General features: G+C 39.5%; 2 protein-coding genes across 2 annotated transcripts; both read left to right on the plus strand.

The window, feature by feature from the left end:
* The first annotated feature begins 106 nt into the window (after positions 1–106).
* Positions 107–4982, plus strand: LOC110979290 (sterile alpha motif domain-containing protein 15-like). Its single transcript, XM_022234958.2, has 3 exons — positions 107–265; positions 2135–2233; positions 2724–4982. The coding sequence occupies exons 1-3, from the start codon at positions 125–127 to the stop codon at positions 2925–2927; spliced, it is 444 nt and encodes a 147-aa protein (XP_022090650.2). The 5' UTR covers positions 107–124; the 3' UTR covers positions 2928–4982.
* A 641-nt stretch (positions 4983–5623) lies between these two features.
* On the plus strand, positions 5624–27082 carry acbd3 (acyl-CoA binding domain containing 3). The gene is made up of 9 exons (XM_087139575.1): positions 5624–5853; positions 15841–15982; positions 18023–18163; positions 19129–19245; positions 19902–19989; positions 20478–20586; positions 21687–21821; positions 22316–22606; positions 23378–27082. The coding sequence occupies exons 1-9, from the start codon at positions 5688–5690 to the stop codon at positions 23593–23595; spliced, it is 1407 nt and encodes a 468-aa protein (XP_086995701.1). The 5' UTR covers positions 5624–5687; the 3' UTR covers positions 23596–27082.
* Positions 27083–27238: the final 156 nt, after the last annotated feature.

Raw genomic sequence — 27238 nt, forward strand, 5'->3', positions numbered from 1 at the left:
AAAACCTGCCCTAATGCACATGTAGTTCAAAGGAGGGCGCACTGTAGGTTTCGCTTTTTGTCAACTTTGTACGTTGGTCATGTTGTTGTGATAGGTAGCTAGGCGCAAGCACTATCTAGCTAGCATGCAGGGCATAGCAACAGACAACAAGATGGCGGAGACAGCGACGATGGTGCGGTCGGAAGCGATGGAGCCGGCTTGTTTGAGATGGTCTAGTCAGCAAGTCGCAGACTGGATGGCAGATCTTGGTTATCCTCAATATAGGGTTCGTTTTATTATCGATTTTACAAGATATTCCCGATGATAAATCAACGAGGCTTAGGCCTACATGCATATGTTCTCGCGGTAACTCTCGCGGTTTCAGAAATTTGGAATTTTGCTTTGCCAATGTCAGTGAGATCCCAATCGGCAATATTCGCCCATGCAATCAATAAAATTATGGCCTGAGGGTAGGTTTTATTGAAACAGAGTGAACAACTCTGCATGTTTCTGTAGGGTTGATAATTTTTAAGAAAGAGGCCGGTGTAATTTTGCCGAAATTTGTAAATTTTTTGGCACAATTGCAGAATACCCCGCCACTCCCCTTGCCCACCTCGTAGCTGCGGATACGCTTCCATCCATAAGGCCCATGGCCCACTTCGTATCCCCGTATCTGCGTAGCCGCTTCCTGGGACCCACATTGGACTTGGGAAAATTCTTCCGCCTTCCCCATTCACTTTGCGTTGCAGTGCTTCGTTCTCAAGAATGACTGCATTGTTGTACACAACGCATACCTTGACACAATAAGGATAACCCAAAGTCGAACAACCTCCAGTTGACTGGATTTTTAGAGGGTGTTTTCGCGTGGCAGGGTATTCTGCAATTACTCCAATTATCCTTCACCTGTGTCTGTCATTTGGCTTCCCTATCGTCTATCTCTTTAACAGTTAGACCTAGGCCCCAATATCTAACACCACCCTGCTCTTGGATATCCGTTGCTGGGTTCCCATAATTATGTCAATTCCGAAATGGCCAAAAGGTGCCTAAAGGCACATTTTTAACCACGAAACTGCCCATTTTTTTTTAATCAAAATAAGGGCGCTGCGCTGATAAATTTTTGCAAGCGTAAAATGCGCCCCCAATCTTCATTACAGTAGACTTGTATCTATCGTACTTTTACCCTCCAGAGCAATTAATAGTGAATAATTTGGCTACGTTGGCATTAATGTCTCAGTTTTTTTGCTCTTCTTACACAACTTGAAGATTTTTTTCAGTGGATGTTTAGAATTTTTGACATTAATTTTTGAATTAAATAGTTCAAGTCCAATGATATGGTTATAACTCTCGGGGGGTAGAACTCACAAAGCAGATACTTTCAACGATTGTTTCAGACAATGATAAAATAATGAGTACACCAAGAAAATGAAATTTGCGATACCTACATGTAAATATTTATTATTCCTGTCCCAAATAATATTGGAGACAGACCCCAAGCGGTATCCCACTACATTAATGCGAACGTAATTATTCGCTATTAATTGCCCCAGAGGGTAAAAGTACGATTGATATAAGTCCATTGTAATGGAGATTGGGGGTACACTTTACGCACACAAGAAGGCTTTTTAACGCAGAAGCCCTTATTTTGACTCTGAAACAAACTGGACACTTTTGTGTTTAAAATGTGTGTTTTGACATTTTTTACTATTTTGGAGGGGACAAAATGGGAACCCAGCTACGGATATCCAAGGGCAGGGCGGTGATAGAAAAACTGTAGAAGAGACAGATGGTAGGTAATAACAGACGGTGAAGAAAAATTTTCAAATTTCAGAAAAAGTCTGTCTTTTACTAAAAATTATCAAAACTTACAGAAACGTGCAGAATTACTTACTGTTTTAATAAAACTTATCCTCAGGCCATAATTTATTGATTGCCTGGGTGAATATTGCCAATTGGGAACTCATTGGCAATGCAAAATTCAAAATTTCCGATACCATGATAATAGAGTTTCCACGATAATATATGAACCGTGTATACTAGCTATAGGCTAGTCAAATCAAATGTTATCACTCCTGCAGTTGAAGGGGTATATTTTGCCATTACCCCCAAAAAGTCTTTTCTTGTTTTAATTGTAAATGTCTCTTCTTCCCATTGTTAGGAGTGCTTCACAGCGAATGCAATGGATGGTCGTAAGCTCATTTTAGTTGACGCATCTCATCTTCCTTCGCTTGGCATTACAGATTTTGAGCACATCAAGGTACATTTCAGTTCATTCAAAATATTCTCCTTTCTTGCCCTGCCCCTGTGAGAAAGAGGAATAAAGCTGTGTTTTAAAACTTTTCGTATGATAAGGTACCCTAAGTTTTCTGCAGCTTATCTAGGGCTTGGCCGATAATTCAAATATTGGATATTCAATTGATAACCGCATATTCAAATATTTGCTTACATCATCACATTATGCTGTGGTGAAAATCAACAAAATAGAGATTTAATATAAAATTGAATTCAGAAAGGATATGTGACTAGTAAACCTCAAGGCAGCTGAATACATTTGCCCAAAAGTAAGGCCAAAACAACCCTTTTCTTTCAAATTGACTTTTTTCTTACATTTTGTACTAAACAAATGTTTATTTTGTTTCTCCCTTCGTGGTAGTGTGGTATTGATGAATATTCAAAATATTCATTCCAATGGAAGGTTAAAGTATTTGACTTGATTGAGCTTTATCCTGTATTTACTCCACCCTTAGCATATCTCCAAGAGTGTGAGAGACCTACTAGATATTGAGGAGCCCTACTGGAATCGCAGTATCTCCCTGCCTCACCGGGAGACCATGGGCATGTACCTGGAGCGGAAGAGCATCACCGGCCCCAAGGCCGACAGCCTGACGTATGTCAAGTACCTCAAGGAGGTCAAGAAGGAAGAGCTGGCCAAGAATGGCACCAAGAGGTAGACGCCGGTGGTCAAGTGGAGGGGGTTTAGAGTCGGGGCCTCTATGAATGATAAAGGGGTGCATTTCACTCACGCACAGTAGTTTTGGAGGGGCTTGTATTGTTCTTGTGCAGATCCAGTGAGAATCACCGGCATCTACAGTGAGTGAAGTGCACCCTAACTTAGTAGGATAAGAGCAGGGTGAGAACCTAAATCCAAAGGGGGAAGCCTTGGCCAGATGCAAGGAAGTATTTAAAAAGATGTTTATTAAAATGTTGCAAAACCTTGAAAAGTTTGTACAGGATTGGCCTGGGATCAAGCATTCCCATTTTTAGCCTTAAAACCCGACTTCAGACAAAAATCAAGTGATTTGAACTGGCACAAGGCACACATTGTTATGGAAAGTGGCCCTGGCCTGCAGCCAATGACTTCCTTGGGTGGAGGTGTTAGCATCAGCCTGAGCCAAGTGATTCAAACAAGGCCTTGTAAATACGGAGACGGGCTGCCGTCTCAGAGAATCTGGGTTTTCATTGGCTGCTTTTCACTCTCATTAATCCCTCCATTCCTAATGGTCAAAGTGCTCAATAACGCTACATGGGGTGCACTCGAGTAGCTTCAACGGGCAACCCTGACCTGACAATGGTTGTTAATCCAAAAAGCAAGACTGTTGGGACAAGGTTGAGCCCGAGTCAACCCTTAAAAGCTACTCGAATGCACCTACATGTATGGTCAGCAGCTCCCGTGTGTGCTGGTGCAAAATCTTTAAATTAACTTGCACCCCCGAAAACAAATGTCTTGGCATTCTGGTTGATTGTGAATTCCTGTTTAAAGCTCTGTGGCCCTGCAGAATAATTTCTCCCCCAGCCTTCTATTTCTCACCCAACTGTTGAATTAAAGCTACTTTAGGAGGGAAGTTGGTTAGACCATTCTCAACATGTAGTGCTATAGCTATTTCTAGGTTAACAGTTTGAAATAGGAAGTTAAATCGGCAACATGATTGTGTGTGCTAACAAGTGGTGTAAGGAGTATTTTTGTACCTTTTTTACATAGTATAACAAATTCTGGGTATTTATCCAAAGATACCTACGTTGCTGCCATGCAAGCCTCCCGAGTCCTGACCTTGAGGACTTCTGTTTGTGTTACTGTATTGTGCACTGAATGAAATTGGTTTCAATGGAATTATGTTAGAAGTATTGAGAATATGCATGAATTCGTTTGATAATTTCATCATGTTACGAGACCTCTGCTTGCATTTACATATTTCATATCAATAGAGAAAGATTATTTGTCTGTAAATCTTTGGTATGACAAAAATTTGCTTTCACAGTTTTCATCAAATACATGTTTCATGAATTTGAAGCAAGTTGCAATGCAGTACATGTACAAGGATTTTTTGTAATTACTAGTTAAATCAGATTATATACTTGCAATACCATCAGGAAATGTTTAGAGTAATTTGGAACTGAATGTCAGACCTAATAACCATTTTCTGAGCTTCTTTACTCCCTACCAGTACTCTGTTGTCCCTCCCTTCCTGACCCCCTCCCTCCCATTTGTAGGCCACACCCCTCATTTAAAACCACACGCTCAAGTTATTGATTCATTTACCTATTTATTTTATTTATTGTTCTCAGAGACAGGTCTAATTATGTTGAGAACTTCAATTTGTTTTTATTTACAAGCATTTGTTTTTGATCATAAGAAAAAAATTTTCACCTTTGTGACTGTGTCATTTTTACTTGTAGGAAAACTATTTAAAAGATGTAACTTTAATCACTTAAACACAGTAAATAAAATAGGGACCAATACTCTTATTCACATTTGGTCTGTCACTTTTAAAACCTTTATACAAGGTTTTAAATAAGACAGGAGTGAGATAAAGGGGAGACTTTAACAAGTTAGTCAGTACAATTGATATGGACTTGATATGTAACAAATTATTTTACTTGACTTGAATGGTCATATAAAGTATAATTTATGCACATTTCAAGATTAGTTTATTTTTGTAAAGAACTCTCTGTCATCTGTGCTGAACAAAATTGTGCGAGTGTTAAATAAACCAAAGCCGTAAATTTCATTGAGAAATAAAAACCTCTCTTTTTTAAAGAAAACCTTTTTTACATTAATTTCCCTCAACTTTTATCCTCATTACTGTCATGACGCCTGACAAGCTCATCTAAGACAGACTGAGAATTGTACGGTGGGTTTTGGTAAAATTGGCACTGAGGAACGGATAAGTTAACATCTAGATTCTAGTCATGTGTTGCATGCTCATGCGAGAACTTCAATGTGCTTAAACAGCGGATGAGTGACGTTCGTAAACTTCTTGAACTAGACCCGTAACCAGGGCCCTACACTATAGTCCTTCATCGATACACAATGTACCCTCGTCGACGAAGGAGTATATGGGTCTAGTGAACGTTTTCCCCAAGATCCCTTTCTCCAAATCCTTCCGAATAACACCAAAATGCTCAACTATTCCTTAGTAGGCATGCTAGGATGAAGCACAGAGGAAGGCCTCCAGTGGGTGAATGGAGTCAGAAAACATTCCCATTGGCTCCATAAACTCCTTGCATCTTCGCGCGCAAGTCGTCTGCTAACTTTTTTCAGCCGAGATCCTCTAGATGGCGCTCTACAAAGGCGGATGCGCTTAATTCTAGTCTGGTTCGCAATGCACTCCTTCATAAAATTAAAACTATACGGGTCAGGAGTTTGGACATCCGATACGCTACGCGTGTGCACGAATACGTGGCCGATTTTACGTTCTCCCGTAGCGGCCGACATGGCAGATTTCTTGGTTTCTCCTGACGGCATGACTCCAACCGTTGGTGAAGATCTTCCAAATTCCACAGAGGCGACTCCAGTGGCAAAAGATGGACTAGATGTTGAATCTCAGTGGGGTTTCTCATTGCCAGAACTGTACAAACTTTCCTTAACTTTTTTCAAAGGTAGGCATGCTGCTGCTACTTGCTAGGCAAACGAGCCGGGCCATGAAGAATTGAGCCCCTCAATTTAAATGTCAGAGGGAAAGAGTTGTCAATTCCGACACAGAGGAAAGTTTTTTAAAATTGGGAAAGAGTATATGTCCGTATTCCATCGAGTTCTATAATGCTTTATAATTGTTACGCCCCAACTGTAGCATCAGTCCCAACTATAGCTGGGACAACTGTAGTGCTGCAGTTGGGCTGGCCCACCTATTGTTAACCAGTGTCTGTGAAAAATGTCCAAGTCAATGTGTCTCACGCTTGACACAATGTGTCAATGTGACAAATGTGGCACTTCATCTGTTCATCTAGCCCTATGACCAATGACATGACATTTGTAAACAATATGACTTTGGCACATGCTGGGCACATCGTGCACACAGGACCTCTCTGCTGTAGTTGGGCCGGCCCAACTGTAGCACTCTAGTTGGGACGGGCCCAACTACAGTTGGGACAGGCCCAACTATAGTTGGGGCGTAACATAATCACCAACGAATTTTGTGGAAGAACCGTGACAGTAAAGACCTGATTGGAAAGATTTTAATTAGGCCTGGGCCTATACTAGCATTATGCTTAAGCTTGGCATAAGCCTTATCTTAAATACTGCATGAGTGATTTTTGTATAATGGTAGAAAAGCATTGTGGGAAGGCAAAAGGTTCAATTTTTTTCCTTTTTCCTTCCCACGATGCCTTTCTACCATTGTACAAAATCACTCATGCAGTATTTGTGATACACATGATGCTAAGTCGGGAGTTGTTAATACTCATGTTTCTCGTGGCTGTAGCCTGTACCCCACCATTGCCCACCCCTTACATCCAGTTTAAAGCAGCCTTACAATTCTGGAAGTACCCTTCTGGCATTTTGGTAGGCTGCAATAAAGTAAAATCTTTCCTCTAATTTCAACTTTTCCTCTGACGATGTAGTAGGCCTGTCATGCCTGTTGCTGAAGCTCAATTGGCCTGACTAGGAAAGAGTTCCAACGGACAACACTACTCTTTCCTCAAAATGTTATCACAACCTTCAGAGAGTGATAAGATATATCCTAAAAAGCAAATTTGGCTGAGAAAGTTCCGTAGCATTAGGCCTACTTACAATTGTAGAAAACACTCGTTTTTTCTCAGACATGTCTCATACAGGTACGTTTGTGCACAGGGACATCAAGATCAAGTGTTGTCTGTATATGGAACTCTTTCCCTAAATTGACTTGGCTTTAATGAAGATACCAGACAGGGGAAATGGACAAATGGTGGAATTTATTAACCCTCCTTTTGCTGTAATAAGTCTCAGACAGTCAAAACTTCCTTCCACTTCTCCCTGTACAGAACATGTACATACTATTGGAATATCATATGTCATTTAGCTGATTTTGACTGATATGCATATTTGCATAGGACTTAGGAGGGTTAATATTCAGATATTGGGCAATACTGAACCATATTTAACCAGTTCACAGTGCTGAGTACCATGGCTGCCTGATATGGATTTGCTGTTATACCAGCTTAGCAACTAAACATGCATTTGGGTGGTTTTGGAATTTGGATTCTTGGAAGTTCTGAAATTAATGTAAAACTTCATGCAAATCCATATTCAATACATGTAGGTGGAGTTCAGACCTACAGCAATAGAGCGATCCAGTAAACCCTGCCCATTGTGCATGTGGGCGCTTGGCATGTACTTTTCTCCAGTGCCACACTACAGCCTTACAGGTTCCAGCAGTATGCATCATGCATACGTGCAGGCAGGTCTGGTGGACTTTTGTGTATGGATGTCAGACCTTTGTGCACGCATGGCGAACATAGATCACGGCTGTGATTGGACAGAAAACAATGGTGCTGGGCTTAATGGTTAGTCTATTCCAGACTTTTGTTTCCTTAAAAAAGAAGTCCCTCAAAGCTACAAATCACAAGTTAGAAAGTGGTCCTGCCCTCTGCAGTGTGTTGTGGGTGCAAATTTAGAGCAATGTGAGGATCCTCTCGGGAAAGATTTTATGAGTTATATGAATTCTTGGCACAACGTTCAATTTAAAGAATTTCATGAAGACATCTTCATGTAGTACAGGGGAAGAAAGTTCCAGTTTTCTGTGTTAGATGTTCTTGGCACTGTATGGTGGCTCAAAGTTTTCATGGGTAGGCCTATTTTCTGCCCAGTTTTCACCGGTTTTACTCAAATAAATCTGGAAATGACAGATTGCACCAAGCATTTAAAAACTCCATACACAACTGGATCATTATTTTCAAAGATTTTAGTGTTGCTGATTACTTCTGGTGGGGGTATTATTTTACCTAATCTTGTGACTTTCTGGAAGTATGAAAACAAATGGAAGAATTCCATACATTGTCATCACTAATTTGGCATCTATTATTTACAAGACAGCCCAGTTTATTTGATTCTGAATACAGGTAGGTTTTGTCCCTGCAGTTTCACCTGCTACCTCACCGGTGCTCTCTAAATTATATCTGGCGTTTTGTAGAATTTTGAACAACAGTTTGGGAGAGCTGTAGTCTGTATTCATTTCGGTCGAAAGAAATCATAAGGACCATGACCGCATGATTTCCCCAAGATTTGTTGCCGTTTCAGTAGGCCAGCTTTTGGGCAGGAGTTCCATGTATCACCCAACACCCCTTGTTAAAAAAATAATGAGACTGGTCCAAAAAATTCTAAGTATTTTCTGCATAAATGGTTTGATACTTTCCCTCCTAAATTTTACTCGTTAGGGCGTGTTGTTGCTTTCTGATGAATGATATACATTGTTGGGAGAAATTATTGATGTCCGTATACATGTATAGAACTCTTCCTTTAATAGTAACATGTACACCTGTACATACATTGTAAACTTGACAGTCACACAACTTGACATAAATTAACCATGAATTCTTTATCAAATGAAATAATGGTCACCACTTGTTTCATGACTTATCTTTGTACAACTGTCATACGTTTCTTTCGTCTCCCCTATTTGAACAAAGTTGAGGTAGTGGGCGAAGTGTGGACAGACAACATGGCTTAATCCCTTTTCGAGAGACATGGTTTATGTAAATCATTAAGTTGTGGTACTTTTCCCTCTAAATATAAAAATCTTAAAAGACTTATCTTATGAGTACAATATACATTTATTACAAAACCAAATTAAATGAAATAACAATCCAAAATGTTAGAAAAGAAAGCAAGAAGACTGTCTGTCCCCAGGTTATGATATGTGACAAATGTTACATCTGCCTATGTAACAAACATTACTCATTGATAGAAATTTACAGTGTTCATTTAAGCTGAAGTTTAATAGTCTTTTTCACAAAAATGATTGTGAAAACTGAAAAAAAAACAAGTTTGGCTGATGAACAGTTCTATTTTCATTCTCTAATTTAAACACCGAAAAATGTCTGTCCATGTGACATACATTGTATCTGTCCATGTGACAAATGTGATGTCTCTCCATGTGACAAACGTTACCTTGTATTCCTAAAATCAATTTCAGTGTTATATACACTGGAATTGTTTTTTTCTAGATTATAAAAGTTTCTAAAGTAAACTGAAAAGAGTATTTAATACATTACAGGTAATTATCAATCAAATTTGAATTTCATTTTCATATTTAAGAAACTTAAAGAATAAACTTTAGCTTCTTACATATTGCTCAAAGTTACCTTTTTGTGGTAACAATCAGCAACAGTGAAGATATATAGAAGCAAAAATAATGGCAAAATTTTACAGGTGGAAATTTGTTTTGTGTGTCACCTCTAAACACCTTTGCTGGTTGTGTTTGTGGACCATTTTGGAATTTGGTAGGGATTTACAAACTGTATGGTTTAAATGTGCTCTTCATCTGTGCATTGGACTAAAGAAAATTTGTTTAAATTGTACAGAAACTGTTGGCTTTGATGTCGCATGCATGTAAAAATACATGCTTGTACACGCCATGAAGAACTAATGAACTTTTTAAAGTATTCTGTACGTAATTCTTTATTTGCTCATTGGCTGTCATGCTTGTACATATACATGTATGTAATGTGTTACCATAGTAACAGTATCTACTATGCTATACATATGAAGCACGCTTTCCTGCACAGAACAGATGTTGTGTTTCTGAACAACAGTCAGAGGTGTGCAGTGAGGGTGGATTTATCTTAGCGTCTGATCTCAGCTTTGTCAACGTGGTCAAAGCCTAGGGAAAGCGTATTGCACCATTGCTTTGCTTCACATTGTTGGATTTTTTTAGCAGTCTCAAATTTACAGTCGTCCTGTAACAAGGTATCTGTATCCATCTTGTAAGTTTTTTATCCTTCTACACCTGTTCATAAGACAGTTTACACAGGAGGATTCATGTATACTCAACTGGCAACCCACATTCATGTGCTTGTGCATAGTCCTTTTCACTACTAAATTCATAATAATGCAGGCACGCTTAGAAATGGCCTTGGTGGCAAGAAGTGTGAGCAGGCCATTGAAAAGGTGCAGGGATGCGACTTTATCATTTTCTCTCAGATTTTCTGGCTTTGTTCATTTTTTTTTCTTCAGAAAATCCCATTAAATCATTTTGCTGTTCCTAATCTAAGTGGAATTTCTAGTGCTGTGTAACAAGACTTTATAATTGTTATTTTTCCTGTGCGCACAAGATTGCCGTACCTAAGCCGGTCTCCTTTTGTACTTTTCATGATGAAGATACTCATTCCTTCTAGGTACCATCCACCCCAATATTATGTACGCAGATGCTCTGTCTTTTCCAACACCACTTATTTGCCAGCTTCACTCCTTCAGAGGATCTGACCTGAAATGCCTCAGAAAGACAGAAATTAGTTGACATACATGTAGCCACAACAACTGGACACCATTTCTTTTGGTATTACCCCAAGCTATGACCAGGTTCAATGGTATGCTACACTGTACATGTATGTACAGTGTACTTGTATGTGCAGTACATGTACGTTGAACATCAGTACGCGTTTGCTATGCACAGGTGTGCCCCAAGAATACTAACAATGTAATTTATACTACTTCTGATGGAAAAGGGCCATACTTCGAAACGACGATCTCATGTGCACAGGAAAAGTCACGATTATAAGTTCTTTTTACAGAGTACTAAAACTCTTGTTAAGATTATAAGCTAATAGCAAAAAACAATTTAATGGTATTTTCTGAAGAAAAAACTGAACAAAGCCAGAAAACTTGAGAGAAAATGATCATCAAAGCTACACCCCTCTACCTTTACACACTTCTTGCCACCAAAGCCATTTGTGTGCGTGCATAGATAACTAGGAATTTAGTAATGAAAAGGTGCAGCAGACTGGTTAGATTACCACATCATATATACATTGTATGTTCATGATCAAGAGCTGACTTTTCACTGGTGCATTCATCATCACAAGCAAAGATCTACATGCAAGTCCGAAGTACTATCACACTGAACTGTTCCCTTTGTTTGTGAAACTGCTTTACTGCATTCATTTTATCCCATTAGAGCATTTGTATCACAATGTGTCACTTTAAACTGATTCCGTAGTTTGGATGGTTCAGGGACTAACTGGTTAATGTGAATGAAATTTGTATTCAATTCAATTTAGGTTTGATTTTTAACGATTTAAATAAAAGAGGCTTTGTGTAGCAGCCATCCTGCAGGACAGTTCTTTTGTACCACAGAGAAACCTCTTTTTTGCATTTTCCTTTTAAAACAAAAGCGCTGGCCTGCAAGATGGCAGCCATGCAAACCCTCTGTAGAACTTTTTTTTTTACTGTACTTACTGTTAGTTGTATTTTGTAATTGTGTGGAAAGTGGAATATCTAATTGCACATCAGTTGGTTCAAAGTGATGATATTTTTAGCTTTGTGTATTACTCTAGACCCATAAAATCGATGCACTGGAAGCCAAATACTTCCAGGTGTCTAATATTTGAACATGGCAAGGGAATAAACATCTGTCTGGCTTGCTGTTGACTTGAAAACCACAGCTGTGTCTCTTGAATGCATTATCAGCAAAGTGAGTGTGCGATGTGCAAAAAATGAACAGGACTAGACAAGTCTGCCTGCCCATCTACGTCGCTTGTATATGGACTTGTTGAGCTAGGGATACGTCTAGATGCTTGTAAGTAAATTGGATATTAGAAGCTACAAAAATAATTCCTTGTAATCACAGTATAATTCCACATTATTCAAATGCATGAGACAGCATAGATACGCAAGAAATCTATTCTATATTATTATCAGAATACCATTACTATAAAGATTACCGTAATATAAGAAGGCAGGTATTTATTCAATGGAAAGAAAATGTGTGTTGTGCAAATCATGTGCTTAGTCGGTTTATAGTGTTACTTGGGAATTGCACCTTGTATTTTTAATCTGTTAGTCAGTTGAAATAAAATGTGTCTGTGATTTTCCTGTTGGAAAACTGCGAGGGGGGTAGAAAGCTGGAATGATTTGGATTTATAGATTTGTTCGAGTTGGTGAACATACCCCTAGCAGTTGATGAAGTCACTTTCACTTTTCCATGGGGCTTCCTGCCAGTGGGCCACCCCTCAATGACAATGGAATATCCCAGCTTGATATTGTCATTTTCACTGGCACAGTGTACATGTACAGTATGTATGCAGTGCAAGCTTTATCATATTCATCTTCATGGTGAAGCAAGAGAACCACAGCAGTACATAGGGTTGTACGCATTGCATAAACTGTCTAGCTCTAATCTTCAGCGCACATCATTGGAACTGGAATTCTTTTAGAATTACTCACTGGTAAGTCGTTTTTTTTTTACTGATAGCATATTTGCCATTGTCTTGTTTGGCTTCAATTTCATTTCATAATTTAGTATATTTTGTGAAATTTTGTGCAGTCCATGCATGTACATGTAGATTCTTTCTCACCATGTTCTCACAATGAAGATTACTGCTACAGTAATATTGCACAAGAATCATCAATGATATGATTACTTAATAGCATCACATATTGCGTTTGATTACTTGCGCCTTGAGGGATGAATATTTTTACATGGTACGTACATCAAGCATGTCAAGCTTTACACGTACAGCCCAACAATACCACTACCATATAGTTGATTCATGTACCATGTGTACACACATGGCATAGCATGCATGTACATGTACAGACATGTACTGTGGACTGTATTTATTACATGAACATGTCAACATGAAGCCCATGATGGTAAGACTTTAAAATATTCATAATGTATCAATTTCATTTGTGTCCTTCTTTGAAATATCAGTTATTCAAGTGTGTTTGTTTCATCTGTTAGAGTTCCTTATTTCAGCTGCTGAATACTCTATGGTACGGTATTTGCACAGGTACATGTACATGTACATTGCATATATTTAACATTCACATGTATGATGTACATGTATGCAGCAAGATATAGCTGATATGACTCAATTTTCTTGCAGGTATGTCTTTGCCGCTAGCAGTAATGAATCCTCCAATTTAATTTTTTTTTCACTGTCATTTACATGTACTTGTGGATTTTTTTATATCGTAGGAACAGCATTAAAAATCCTATTAAATATACTTAGAACTGGCCAAAATTGCTTATAGATTTTATTCATGTATGTTGTTTAAGGTTCAGACATTTTGTTTCACACGCATGTAATTTTATAGCCATTGTACATGTACATTTAGATGTTTTCTCAGAAGCTGAACTTTACTTTGTCTTGAGGCATCATCGTCCAGTTTGACTTCCTACGGGTGAAATCAGGGGGGGAAGGGGGAGAGAGAGCAGATTTTGGGCTCCAATCTCATCAAGGATAAAATTGTCACTTGTCTTGCCTTGTAAAAAAAGATCGAAATGGGTAATGCCTCAAGGATTATTTAATTTGCATCAACAGCAGCTGTTATGTCAGCGACTCTGGGGTGTGGCCTCAATTGTATGCAGCAAGGAATCAAATTTATTCGTTTGCAGTCAAAGTGTGGGGGAACAACGACAGTAGATGCAATTGGATGTGTGCACATTCTCTCAGCAAGACAGGATAATTGGATATTTCTTTTTTAGGTACATGTCGTGATCGCTGGTGAAGTCATAAACAGTGTTTAGAGACATGTACTGTTTATATTTTAGTTGTACAACCCACCTCATTTTGATGTGGCTGTCGCTTGTTTGCATATTTATTATACAGGATACATATTCATGAGGGAGTTAAGAATGAAAGAGATTTCATTAGTCTCTTTCCTTATTTTCCTGTCATAGGATATGTAGATGTATGTAAATGCAATATGTACACATACATGTAGGTGTGATTTGTACAGTTTGTAATGAAGAATAACACTTCTCCTTCACCACTCGTATGATTTGTATAAACAGTCCATGAGGACATTCTCTGGACATTTACAATGTAGTTGTCAAGGAAGAATCTGTGCAGTTGTTTGAAGTTAACCAGTATAAGTTGTTCCACTCATCTCTTATGATGTATTAATGTAAAGTTCCGTGCATGATATTTGCATTTTAATTAAAAATTCACAGATGTAAAGAGGTTAATTTTTTTCAACCTTTTTATGTGAAATGTTAAAAAATTATGTGAAGATGGTTTCCCAGGAGACCACATGCAGTGGACAGATTGTCACTAGAAAAGAGAGTTTAAACATACATTGTTAATGACCATATTAGATATATTTGTATGTTTTCAGTAACTCAATATGGCTTCACATCTGTAGTAAAAATACACTTGCATGGCTGAACAAACACAACACGCTTCCTGTCTGTTAAACACAGAGAAATGAGGTTAGAAGGGCATTATAATAATATGTTGGCTTTTGAAACAGAATACCGTGTAGGTGGCAGGGCATGCATGTACATTGTACCCTGTACCGGTACATGCAGAAGTACCGGTACAGGCATGGTAAAACATTTGAAATAGCGCCTTGAGAAAAAACAGTCTTAAATGACTTTGCTTGTCGGTATCCACTCAAGTTGTATGAATTTCGATTGAATAGACTTATTATAATGTTTCAAGTTACATATATGCTATTTAAAATGACATTTACATGCCTGGGGACAGGTCTCTTGTCCCTTAATCAAAATACAGTACATGTACATGTATAGTACATGTACATGTACATTTGCCAAATGTTCCAAAGTTGCGTGTACATGTACATGTAGGCCCTGATTCACATGTACATGTACATTTAAAAAGCCAGTTTATTTAGTCCAGAAATCAATAATGAGCATTTGAAAAGTACAAACGGATACATGCTTGCACAGATGAGCAAACTTTATTGCAAATACTGGCACATGTGGGCAGATGTTGACCACATCATGTTCTATATGTGTAATGTACATTAATCTGACCTCTGTTTCCTTACCGTGTTGCAGGTTTTCCTGCTGTTTTCAAATGTGTACTCAATTTGTATACATTTACAGGGAAATGTACACTGTACAATGGATGAACAGTTTAGTGCATAGGTGGGCATGTTAATATTTACATGTATCATGTTGGCATTTGATTACAGTGTACACAAATTTACTTGATTTTCATCTTTGTTTGGACTCAAACTGAGGATGCTGTATACTTTTCCCTCATTCCTATCGCTGATGCTTTTTTTCTGTAACCTTGCAAGACATTTAAAACATCTCTCTCAACTTCATCATAAATAAGACTAGCACAGATGCCTACAGCTTGGTGCATGTAAATGTGCTTTTTATTGACTCCATGTTGTCATGGAGAAGTCTGCAAGATGTTGGCCTACCATGAATGCCATCCCAGTGAAATTCAGTTCAAAAGAGAACTGCTTTCTATTCCTGTATCCCTCTGGTTAACCTTTCCTCAGCAAGCCATTAACTTTAATGTAATGCTACAGTTAGTCGCAGGGTGGGCAACAGATTTCTGCCGTAGTTAATGAGAACCAGGAAATTTGTACTGTATGCATAGGAAGACCCCTGAGATTTACCTTCATGTATTTATGCAGTGAGTCCGGTTGGTTGGTTTTTCCATTTCCTCTCCTTTCTCCTTTGTTTGCAGACAAGGAGGGAAAAGCATTTCACCTGTCTTACAGGGACAAAGTCCAGCTGATCGCCTACGTGAAGCAGATCACTTGTGGCAAGTACGATCCCACAAATTCACCCCCAGTTGGCTATCTTGATGTCGTAGGCAACGACAGGAGGTGAGTGGAATGCCTGCTCTGCATTGTAGCCATTTTGTTTTATCATTTTCACTATGGTTTGGGGTTTTCTTTCAACTCAAATGGCTTGCACTGTGCACATTTGCGTCTTGCTGATCCTTTTTTTTTTTACACTAGTCTATTTCTTGTATGGTGGTTCAGTTCAGTTTCTTGTGAACTTTTCTATGTACATGTACATGCATTTCATAATGAACCCCCAATATGCATAAATTTGTGTAAAGTGCAACCTTAGAAAATATGAAATAACCTTTGAATTGTGTGCAATTGTGTATCTACCTGCATACAGAGTTTTATGTCTTCCCTAATTGCTCCGACATGGACACCTGCACATAACATGTGGACATGCCACATGGCCATTTTGTCAACCTCTCTTGGGTTATCACACTCAGGTTGGCTTGATGAAAATGGTGGAGTTCTGCTAGATGCACTCTATAATTCTGCTAAATCTGACCAAAAAATCTCTCAAACCACCTAAAATTAAAGGAAATACGTGTACATTATGAATGCTTTAAATCACTTGCACATGTTAAACAGAATGCCTGATCACAAGAAGAAATACAGATGGGTATTAATAACTGGGCCTAGCACTAGTGGGAATGTTTTGGTTAATAACCCTGTATTGTGATGTCTGGGCACTAGAAAACCTCAACATAGACAAACCTGCCTGTCCCATCTTGCATGGGTTTGGAAACTTCAGTTGATACATTACAACAAAACTGATAATTTGTTTGAAGACAAAACAATTCTTCAAAACATCATACATTATCTAATAAATTTTTCTGCCAGAATCCGAAAATTTCCAGAATTCTACTAAAAATCTGCTAAAAATACTCACTCTGCTAAATTTTCTCTCAAAGCCATTTTTCCCCCAAGCATCTCTCCAATCAAGCTGACTCTTCCATTTGTTAAATAGGGAATTATTGTAAAAGATGCCCCACCAAAACGAGTTACAGGTACATGTACGTTGCTGTTTTGTTCTGCTTCATTTTCGCCTGTTAAAACCTTGTATAAATTTGTTTATCTGTGCAGCACTTTCAAAGAAAAAGCCAGTGAAACAAAAACATTGTCTTCAACCTTGTGAAGTCAGCAGCTCCATGTAACATGCATTAGTTTAAACTTCCATGTACATGTACTGTAGCAGTCTTTGGTCTTACAGTCCCCAGTTCTCCAGGACTAATAATTTAGTTTCATTTTTATTTCAAGTTTAATATTTAATTTGGAATTGAAGGTTAGGGTTAGCATACATGTACTATACTCAGTCTTCACTGATATCAATTTTGTATACATTTCACATATATATGTAAATACATGCTCATCTGTGCTTTGATCAGTTTATTAGATCAGTTCTTATCTCTAAACACCTGAAGGTTTTTTAATGGTGCCTTGGCAAAGCAAGGATATATTTATTTGGCTCTTACTGAAAGTGAAATGCTACATGTACATGTATGCACTGTCGGTTTCGTGTTGTTTTTTTCTAGTCCTACCATCACATGTTCAAAATTATTGAGTTTTCAAAGGGTTTAAACACGTACTACCAGACTGCTTTATGAGGTTTTGTAATTCTGTATTATTTATGCCAACGTGCAATTTTTATGTAATTTTTCACACTGCTCTGGAGAAAGGGAATTATTTACTAAGCTTTAATGTTGAAGATGGTGAGATCACATTTATGGTCATTTGATCAGTTAAGCTCCTGAAAGAGTTAGAATTTACATGTACATGTATGTATTGGTCAGCATTTCTTCACATCATGCATCCATTCCAGCACTTTATATGCCAGCAGTACAAATGTACTGCAGGTTTGTGAAATACATGTAATTAGTACCAAACAGTCACGTACCAATGCTGTTTTGTCCCAACGGAGATTGTTGCTTGGTGAGAAATCTCCCCTTGCTTGTTCGTGCATGAGGCCCCATAGGTCATTAACAGTAATGAGCCAAACTAAGACCTGCATGTCAAATTCTGAATGCATGTAGCGCTGAATAATGTTACTGATTTCCTTGTTTTCCTTTTTCCTCCCAGGAGAAAATGGCAGGAACTTGGTGATATGACCAAAGAGACTGCCATGCTAGAGTTCTGTCTACATCTGAATGAAACCTGTACACAACTGAAACCATACATTGAAGCCCACAGGAGGGAGAAAGAAGAGCAAGAAAGAAGAAGGTAACCGTATGCTGCATCTGGGGGGTTCCTTGGACAACTATACCCTCTTTGGATGTTCGATACTTGGATGGTATAATTATGCATATATAGGCACCCTGAATTTGTCAGGCAGTGCCATTTTTGTGTCGAATAAGACTCTGTTGGGTAAAGTAAAGTGGCAACACTGAAGTTCTGGAAAGGTTGAGGACTTGAAATGTTAAGGCTGCATGTTTTGGGAGAATGGGTTTGAATTCCAAGTCGTGTAGAAATGTTGCAGCCAGAGCGAACTCTAACTCATCAGAGTTTGTTGATGAAGTAAGTAATGATGGGATCTTGAAGTTTGCGCTGTGATGAAGTTGTGTACTCAAAGCAGACTTGTTAACTTAGATTGCTAACTTGGACTCCAGTCGGAACCAAGGCACAATTTTGTTTAATCGAGACTCAACTTGAATTTTTACCTCACAAACTTTTGTAGAAATAAGTGCCCCCCCAAAAATTGACTTTTCATTCCCCATTTTGAAACTGCCTTCTATGATTACACTGATATTTTACCTTTAGAAATGTTCGCATAATATGATGGGAAAAATTGGGTTGACAAGTCAGACCTGTTGTGTAAAACATCATACATTTAGGTTGCTTCAGAAATGAATTGCGATAGAAGTGTTCAAGTGTCATGTCGATTGTTACATTGGAAAGGCTGAAAAAATGGCTTGGGAAAGATCACTTATAACTTAATTTTTTGGGGGAAAAAATGGCTTGGGATTTGACTTGGTACACAGTGATTTTAACTTGACTTGGTCACAAAAATGACTCAAAGTAAGTCACCATTTTCACTAAAGGAGTGTGCAAGATGAATTGGACAGAAAGGACGTATTGTAATTTTTGACTTGGCCATGCCTAATATTGCTGTGTTGAAATTGGTGACAAGTTGTTTGGGCCTCATAGAGTGGCGGTGTTTATAACCCTTTTTTCTCTCTGATGGGCAGGAAAGAAGAAGAAGAAAAAAGAAGAAGACAGGAAGAGGAAGAGAGAGAGAGACAACGACTTGAAGAGGAAGAGAGGAGAAGAGCAGAGGAGGAGTTCCAGAGACAAGAGCAGGAGAGGTAGGCTGTGATTTACCCAGGAGCAATCCAAGCTCAAGGGGCCTGAGCCATTTGAAGCAAGATACCGGACGGAGAAAAACCCCCTCCCCCCTTAGTGGTGGTCCTTGTCTTACGTGAATCGCAGGAATTCTTTTCAGACATCTAGGGGATATATCAGGTAACAGTAGTCTAGAGTGTCTTAGGGTTTAGACTGGGAAGAGGGGGTACCCCTCCATTGTATATCTTGCCGGTTATAGCCTGAGCACCGCCCTGGAATCCAGGAATGTGAGGTCAAACCCGACAACTCATCAATCGGACTACCTGTCCGTGAGAACTCTGGAATTTTTTTAAGTTACCCTGGAAGCTTATAAAAAAAGAGAGAAATATCCAAGAAAGTCTTGGAATTAATGACGTAAAAAGAATTCTTGCGAAGTGAATGAGATATGTACATGTAGGATAATGACTTTCCCCCAAAATACCTCAAAATAGGTCTGAAGTGACTCATTCTAACTATCAGTCAGGACATTGGAGAGCATCAGTGGTTAACAGGCTACGAGTTTCCTATACAGTGACTTGGGAGATTTATTCATGAAAGCACAAATGACGTACATCGTAGCAACTTTATTCAGTTACATGTACTTTTATCCTCTGTATTTTCTCATTCTTGTCTGTAACAGGTTACAGTTTAAAGAGGCAATATATAAGCAGTTACTACCCCAGCTACAGCCCGTGGCAGAACAGCAATATCCTAATAATCCACAACAGGTCAGTCACTAACATACCTATTGACCATTAACTCCAACAGCCCGTGGCAGAACAGCGATATCCTAATAATCCATAACAGGTCGGTCATGAGCATACCTATTGACCGTTAATTCCATGGTCAGCAGCAAAACCATCTAGAACATTGCTGTAAGCGGAGACACTTCACAACTATTCGCACCGAGTTCCCATCTCACATTTGTTATTTTCACTCCAAGGTGCTCTTTGCTTTACATTCCGTTGCAAATTCTTCATATGCTCTTAGAGATGTTTGGGGTCAGATGTCAGGTTTGTACCGTGAAGACCTGTCTAGCAACCAAGAATATCACCATAAATGTTACCCTATTTACATGCAGGTTGTACATGTACATTAAATGCCTGCTCAAAATAAGTTAGACGGCAAGGTGCTTGTAGTGCACACACTTTGCATTTCGTTTCTGAGTTTCCAGTGTTGACAGGTGTGCTACGCTTGCTTTCTTTCTCACCAACAGCAACAAGTGTTGCTACAGCAATTGCAGGAACACTACTACCAGCAGTACCTGCAGCAGTTAGAGCAGCAACACAGGAGGATGGAACAGCAGGGGGATAGCCTAGTCACAGGTCAGTAAGACTTGGTCTTGCTCTTCAAATACTCAATGCAGGGGCCCTTCAGCATGACCTCTCCTAGAGCGCAACCATGTGCCACAGATTTGCTCAAAACCACAACGGCATTTCAGGATTTATGCAGTGTCTGATTAAAATAGAAGCTTTGCTGAAGTTCAGCTCTTGGTCTAGGAAATTACTCACAAGTGCAGGTGTTCCAGTTGTAAATCTATGAAATGTTCCCCCCTCCCAAAAAAATAAATTCTTCTGTGTGCTAAATTTGGCTCGTGTAGATTGGAGATGATCATAAATAATTGCCTACATGTTCAAAGTGCACTAAATGTGGTTATGGACACCCTCCCATTCCATGGATTCGTGCTCATGACTTGCAGTCCTTACATATTTGTGTTTGTGGTATATACATGTACAGTGTGTGAGTTTAGTGTGCATGCATCCTCTCAGCGGTAGCCAAACAAGATAGGGTCAACACTTGAATGTCATTGGTGCCACGTACGACTGGCCAATGTGTAGCAGTGCAGACTGTGTGATTTGTAATCATCCATAAGACATGAGTCATGCGTACTCTATACCCTACGTGCGCAAACAAGTGCACGCCTGCATGACGTCAGTTCAACAGGCCAGTGTTGCCAGGTCACAAAGCGCCCTCTGTCATTCATGCCTGCAGCTAATAGGCATCCATCTTGATTGCCACAGGTGCTTACTTTGGACTTAGAGAGAAATAGTTGCATTCTCTTCATCTGACCTTGGACCCCGTGATAGAATGTGAATTTGTATTTTTCATGGTGTGTAGACATGCAGTTTTCCTGGGTACCTTCGTCGGCTTCCTAGGAACAGCATTCTTTGTCTCCCATTCAGAGATTTTGAATTTCAAATTGTAGTGAGAGCTCTAATTACTGAAATATCCATCTGCTTTCGTAAATGATTCAGGATTAGATTTTTCTTTTTCAAAAAAAGAAATGTTTATTATTTTGAAAAACAGTGAAATACACGTGTAAGTGATCCTGCGGAACGGTGAAGCTTAAACCAGTGCAGCACTTTTTGTTGCTGTACTTCACTCTGAATAGCTCCTCCATCTGTATTGTTTTTCCTGGCCATAGGAAGCAGTGGCGAGGTATCAAATGCCTCAACGACAGGCGATCTTGAGCAGGGCCTGACTAATTTGCAGCTGTCCAACCAGGCCCAGGCACCCAATGGGGATGTCAACAGAGGGGAAGATGAGTTACCAGACCGACGTAAGTACAGGCATATATGTGCAACCAAATCAGTAAAGACCTTTAACTGGAAATTCGAAGCCCCCTCACGTGGCTGTTACGATCATGCCAAGATAAAAGAAAAACTGTATTCGGATTTCATTCAGTTCCAAGCATTAGAGACTGTCCCAGCTAGTTTACTGCAACAGGTCACTGCTCATCTCTTATCTCCCTGGCATCAAGTGACTGAGACTAAATATGTTCTTCGGGGATGTGATGCCAGTCCATCGCAGGTTATCCCCGACTATCAATCGGTAAAGTGGCTTGCCCAAGGCCATAACCTGTGGCTAATAGTTGGATTTAGACCTCTGACGCCTTTATCATGAGTCATGAACCCTAACCACTTGGCTGCAGTCTCCCTAAAAATGCATATTTGAAAGCCCACAAATTGTTGTATGTCATGAAAAATATCAATAGATACGCCTTCCAACTTGTGAAATCATCTATCCATGCATGCTAAATGCTATCCAATGCAGACTCATTGCCTGAGATTGCCAAGCCCAACTGCTGGACTACAGATGACTCCCAAGAGTTCAAGGAGAAGCTGGCCAAGGACTCGGAGGGCATGATCCGGGTGGGGCACGGCGAGACAGTCACAGTCCGTGTCCCCACCCATGAGGAAGGCAACTGCATCTTCTGGGAGTTTGCCACAGACTACTGTGACATCGGCTTCGGCCTGTACTTTGAGTGGACGGTGGCCCCCAGCAACGCCATCAGCGTGCACGTCAGCGATTCCAGCGAGGAGGACGAATTGGATGAAGACGAGGGTACGTGTCCTCTTTGAGTTCCCCCGTATCTCCCTTCTGATATCAAGTACTCTACATGCATACTTTCAACTTTTGGAGTTGTAAGCAATCTCATCGGTACGGTTGCTCCCAGTGTACTTTATCCAGAACTGAGGAGGGGGTACTAAAATAAATTATAAAATCCATCACTCCAGCAACACTGTAAATGGCTATGACAAGAAAATCCTTTGGATTGGAGTGGAACCTGACAGGTGTACTCATGGTGGATATCTTTACATGCACAACAAGTTTCAAAACATTAATTGACTAACATTAAGTCACATTTCAGAAACAGCAGACATATGTAAGGGTTTGAACTATAAATAGCCACAATAAGACAATCCTCTTTTGGACTGAACTCACTATTGACAGGTGTAGTCATGATGGATATCCTTATGTACATAGTAAGTTTCAAGGGACTTGGGCAAGGGACAGCTAAGATTCTCGGGAGCAGACTCTGCTCTTCCCCACCCCCCTGCCTAGGCTGTGAGATTGTCCAAAGAATGTTGGCTTTGTTTGAGGTCAAACGTTTGGATATACTCTGGCTAATTGTTCATATCACCACCCTTTTGGCACCACCTTCACAATATCAATAATAGTGAGTGATCAGCCCCATAAGAGGAAGGTTTCTGAATAAATATTGATAAGAAGCTTTACAAGATCCGAATTGATATTGGAACCGTTATGAAGGTTTACAGATTGTGTCTCCTGCTCTTACTACTGACAATTCTTGTGTCTCCAAACCTGTCTTAGATGGCAAGACAGACCCGGAGCGTGGCACCAAAGAGAGTGGCCCACCGATCGATGAGATCATTCCCATCTATCGCCGCGACAGCCACCAGAAGAAATTCTGTGGGAGCCACAGGTATCCAGGCCGTGGGGTCTACCTGCTCAAGTTTGACAACTCCTACTCACTGTTCCGGGCTAAATCCCTGTATTATAAGGTTTACTACACGCGGGACGACCGCTAAAGAGATTTTTAAAAACCTTTACCCTTGAATTCATGGGGAAAAAATTCAGTGTGACTTCTTGATCTGCATGCCTGCAGAAGAAAAACAGTGACAAGAACTTAAGCCTTGCTTTGTTATTTTTGCATCTTTGTAAGCACAAACGCCGTAACCCTTTAAGCAAACAAGGATACACACACACACGTCACTCCTTTCCTCTGCCCCAATTTAGGTGTATCCGGGCTCGAGAAAATCCTGGAGCATGTTTGTGAGAAGAGTTTTTGCCAGTCGAAAGAATTATAAAGTTTGTATTTGGATACAGACTTTGCGAACTTAATCCATCCCTCCACTATCCTTCGCTCGACCGCTCCCCTTACTTTCTCCCATTCAAACATTGTAAACCAAGAACTTCCCTGTGACGTTATTCTGAGATACCCTTGGCGGATTAAACTGCTGAGTTTTTTTAGGAGGAAGTGGTATTATTAAACTCTTCTGTGGACCAAGCTAGTTTGGTGAATCTAGAAGTTTTCAGCACCGATGATGTTACAGTACACGTAGTATTTAAGCTGCCCTCATTGTTCTCACCAGTTAACCTACCAGTAATGAGCGAGTAAAATTGTGTTACTTTAATAGTGCGCTTACCTTGCATACCTTGTGTGGACTTGTAAACAAAAGATGTCCACAGGAAAGGAAGACATTCTGTGGACTTACTCATGTCCACAGGACATTCCCCTTCTCTGAAAAAGTTCAGGGGCATTTGGGGGTTAAAGTCATATGTTGTAAAAGAAAGAGGAACAGTCAAGGGAACCTTTTACAAAATTCCAGTTGAAAATCATGTTCCCAGTTCAAGAAATATGAATATTTTCACCAAGTTTTCTTAACTGCACAATACCAAAGGAATGCCCACACTAATAACATAAGTAGGGGTGCATAGACACGTGTGAACATTCAGCACTTAATGATGGCTTGCTTGCAGATCTGTCAGTTTAGTTAAAGAGCAGTCTGGTGTCAAACTTGAATTTGCAAAGGTGCCATAACTACACAAGGCACACTGTCCCTCAATATTAAGGCTGTACAGTACTGCAAGAGAATGTGAAAGTAAAATGTCTTTTTTTCCCCTTAGTATCCATGTTGTATTCTGATTTTCACACTTTCTTCAAAATCAGTTCGCTGTCATTTTTGTAACCAGCCCATCAGCCTTTGATCAGGTTTTGCTGCATACTCTGAAAGGACAGATATATTGGAGGTTTATCTTCAACATCTGCTGCGTTTAGAATGATTGATTCCTTCGACTGTCACTTTCTGTGGCTTAAAATGAAGAGTGAGTTTGTAACTGATTGTAAATAGGGTGTACATAGGGATTAGGTGATAGTTTGATGGCGTGTGGGCATTGTACATGCAACCAGAAGGGGGCTTCATCTACACAACTGGGAGCTCTAGGCATCATCAGAGCCCAATTTTATGGCACTGCTTTATAGCAAACAGACTCGCGAGCATAAAGCACAATTTCTCTGCTAACTGTCAGAGAGCGCCATAAAATAAGCCACTTGCGAGTTAAATTTGAATAAAATCTGGCACACTGTGTTATCTGATTGCATAGAAACGTAACAATTTGAATTCCCCAGACTAAAGACACTGCTACTATACCTCTTAACTCGCAAATGGCTTATTGGCCACGGTTTGTGCTGTAGCAAGAGAAGGTTGGACGCAAAATGGCTGTGCCAGTGTACGCCAAGGCCTGAGTGCATTATTGAATATAATTTGTGCCCAGAAATTCAACCATTAAGTATAAACAAAGACAGTTTAATCATTGGATGCAAGATCTATGGCAGAGTAACATGATGCCCCCCCCCCTTGTGATGTTCGTGATTCCTGAATTTCAGGAATTCTTTGGAGATGCCTATTAGGCTGTTTGATTCATTTTTTTCTCGTGTATGTCAGGACCCTGTATCACAAATTGTACATCTGTGTCACCAACCCTTAAATAATGAATTATAAGAGTGATTCTCAATACATTGTTCCCCGTACTTCTATCTCACAAACGATCTATGTCCAGGGAAATATTTCAGTGATAACAGCTTCCATTTTGTTGACAAGGAGACGTTTCTTATGAAAGTATGGAAAAGATCCAGCGATTTACAGCCATTAGTGATCGCTGTTTTAGAACTTTTCCCACATTGTGATCGGTCGACTCATTCCCTCTAACAATGGGTTAACTGCATCAAGAATCACTCCTTTTTCTGTTTGGATTTTTTCACCACATGGAAACTATTCACTGTGCTGCATTTATCACCATCCCACGGATCAAAGTTACTGATTGGATACATAGTAAATAGCACATCAATGCACAGTTACACCGGATGAAGGAAAGACCTGCTGAAATTGTCAGTCTAACATGTTAAAAGTCAATACGGTAAACTCACCCCTTGCTTTTGTTTTAAACTTTACAAGGCAACGTAATTGCAGAAGAATTGTAGGCATGAAGTATTTACACAGTTTTTAAGGTCTTTCATTTTCTGACTGTTTTTTTAGAGGAACTAAAAAAAATTCAAATGAACCCTTTTATAGGCTTTGCATGCCGGGGAGGGTGAGTTTAGGTTCTCATCCTTGAAGATATATATGTAGTTGTTTTGATTTCTTTTTAAAAATATTGCTCGGAACAGGTAATAGAGGATCCAAGTGACAGTTTCAATATTGGTTGTTTTGATGAACTCCAGAAGTTTCTGTTGAACATGTCTTTCTCTTTAATTGCTATATACAAAGGCTTTTATAACGCATAACTGAGCGTGGGATCCAGCATAACTGGTTGGCCCGGCAGAATGGGTAGAATACAGAGGTAAAAATATGGACCCTTGCTCTGGATGCTGAGATTAAAGTTTTACCTGACGCTGAGCTCAGGGTAGGGAGTTGGACACATAATATGTATATACCACACTGCCTTTTAACATCCAGCCTAACCATGGAGCAAGGACCGATGTAACTGTCTTCTACTGCTTCGGGGTTCGAGTGAAGACAGTTCCACACCCTTCAACTTTGCTTGGGAAAAAGTCTCTCATAAGAGATCAGCACTGCTTGGAATTTTCCTTTCGGCTTCGTCGTCGGATTCCTAAATCAAATGGCCCTGAAATAATTGAGCTTGCTTGTGCAAGTAAGATTCAACATCGTGGTGTTAATGTGAACGGTCATAGAAATGTTTGAAAAGGATTTGAAACGTGAGTTCTGTGTATGTAAAATTATATTTTGTACATTTTCTGTAAGACATCAATAGGAGAATGTGGGATGGAGGTCATCATGGATGCGGACTAGTAGTGACGATTTTGCTGTTTTCAAAACACTCGTTTTCTAACACCAATATTATTGAAATTGTCTAGTGTAAGATACATGTATAATGCGCGTTATGAGTTCTCTTTTCTTTTGTTTGGGTTTATAAAAACCAGTATGTAACTTTATGTCACGATATAAATATTAAATCGTCCCAAAAGGGGGAAAATGCCATCATGTTTAAATGGAATTTGGTGTTGGTCTGATTTTTGTTAGTCGTCCAAGACAGCCGAAGTTCGAAACTTTGAAAAAGCAGTGGCGATATTTTGTCGAGATTTTAAAAAGCGTAGAACACGTAAACAGCGCTGTAGTTGGGCGTTTGGGGGTCACGGGTGAATACTAAATG

This window comes from Acanthaster planci, linkage group LG01 (genome assembly GCF_054643075.1).
Source record: "Acanthaster planci isolate LZ-2023a linkage group LG01, COTS_SCS, whole genome shotgun sequence".
In the NCBI taxonomy this organism is placed as follows: domain Eukaryota; kingdom Metazoa; phylum Echinodermata; class Asteroidea; order Valvatida; family Acanthasteridae; genus Acanthaster; species Acanthaster planci.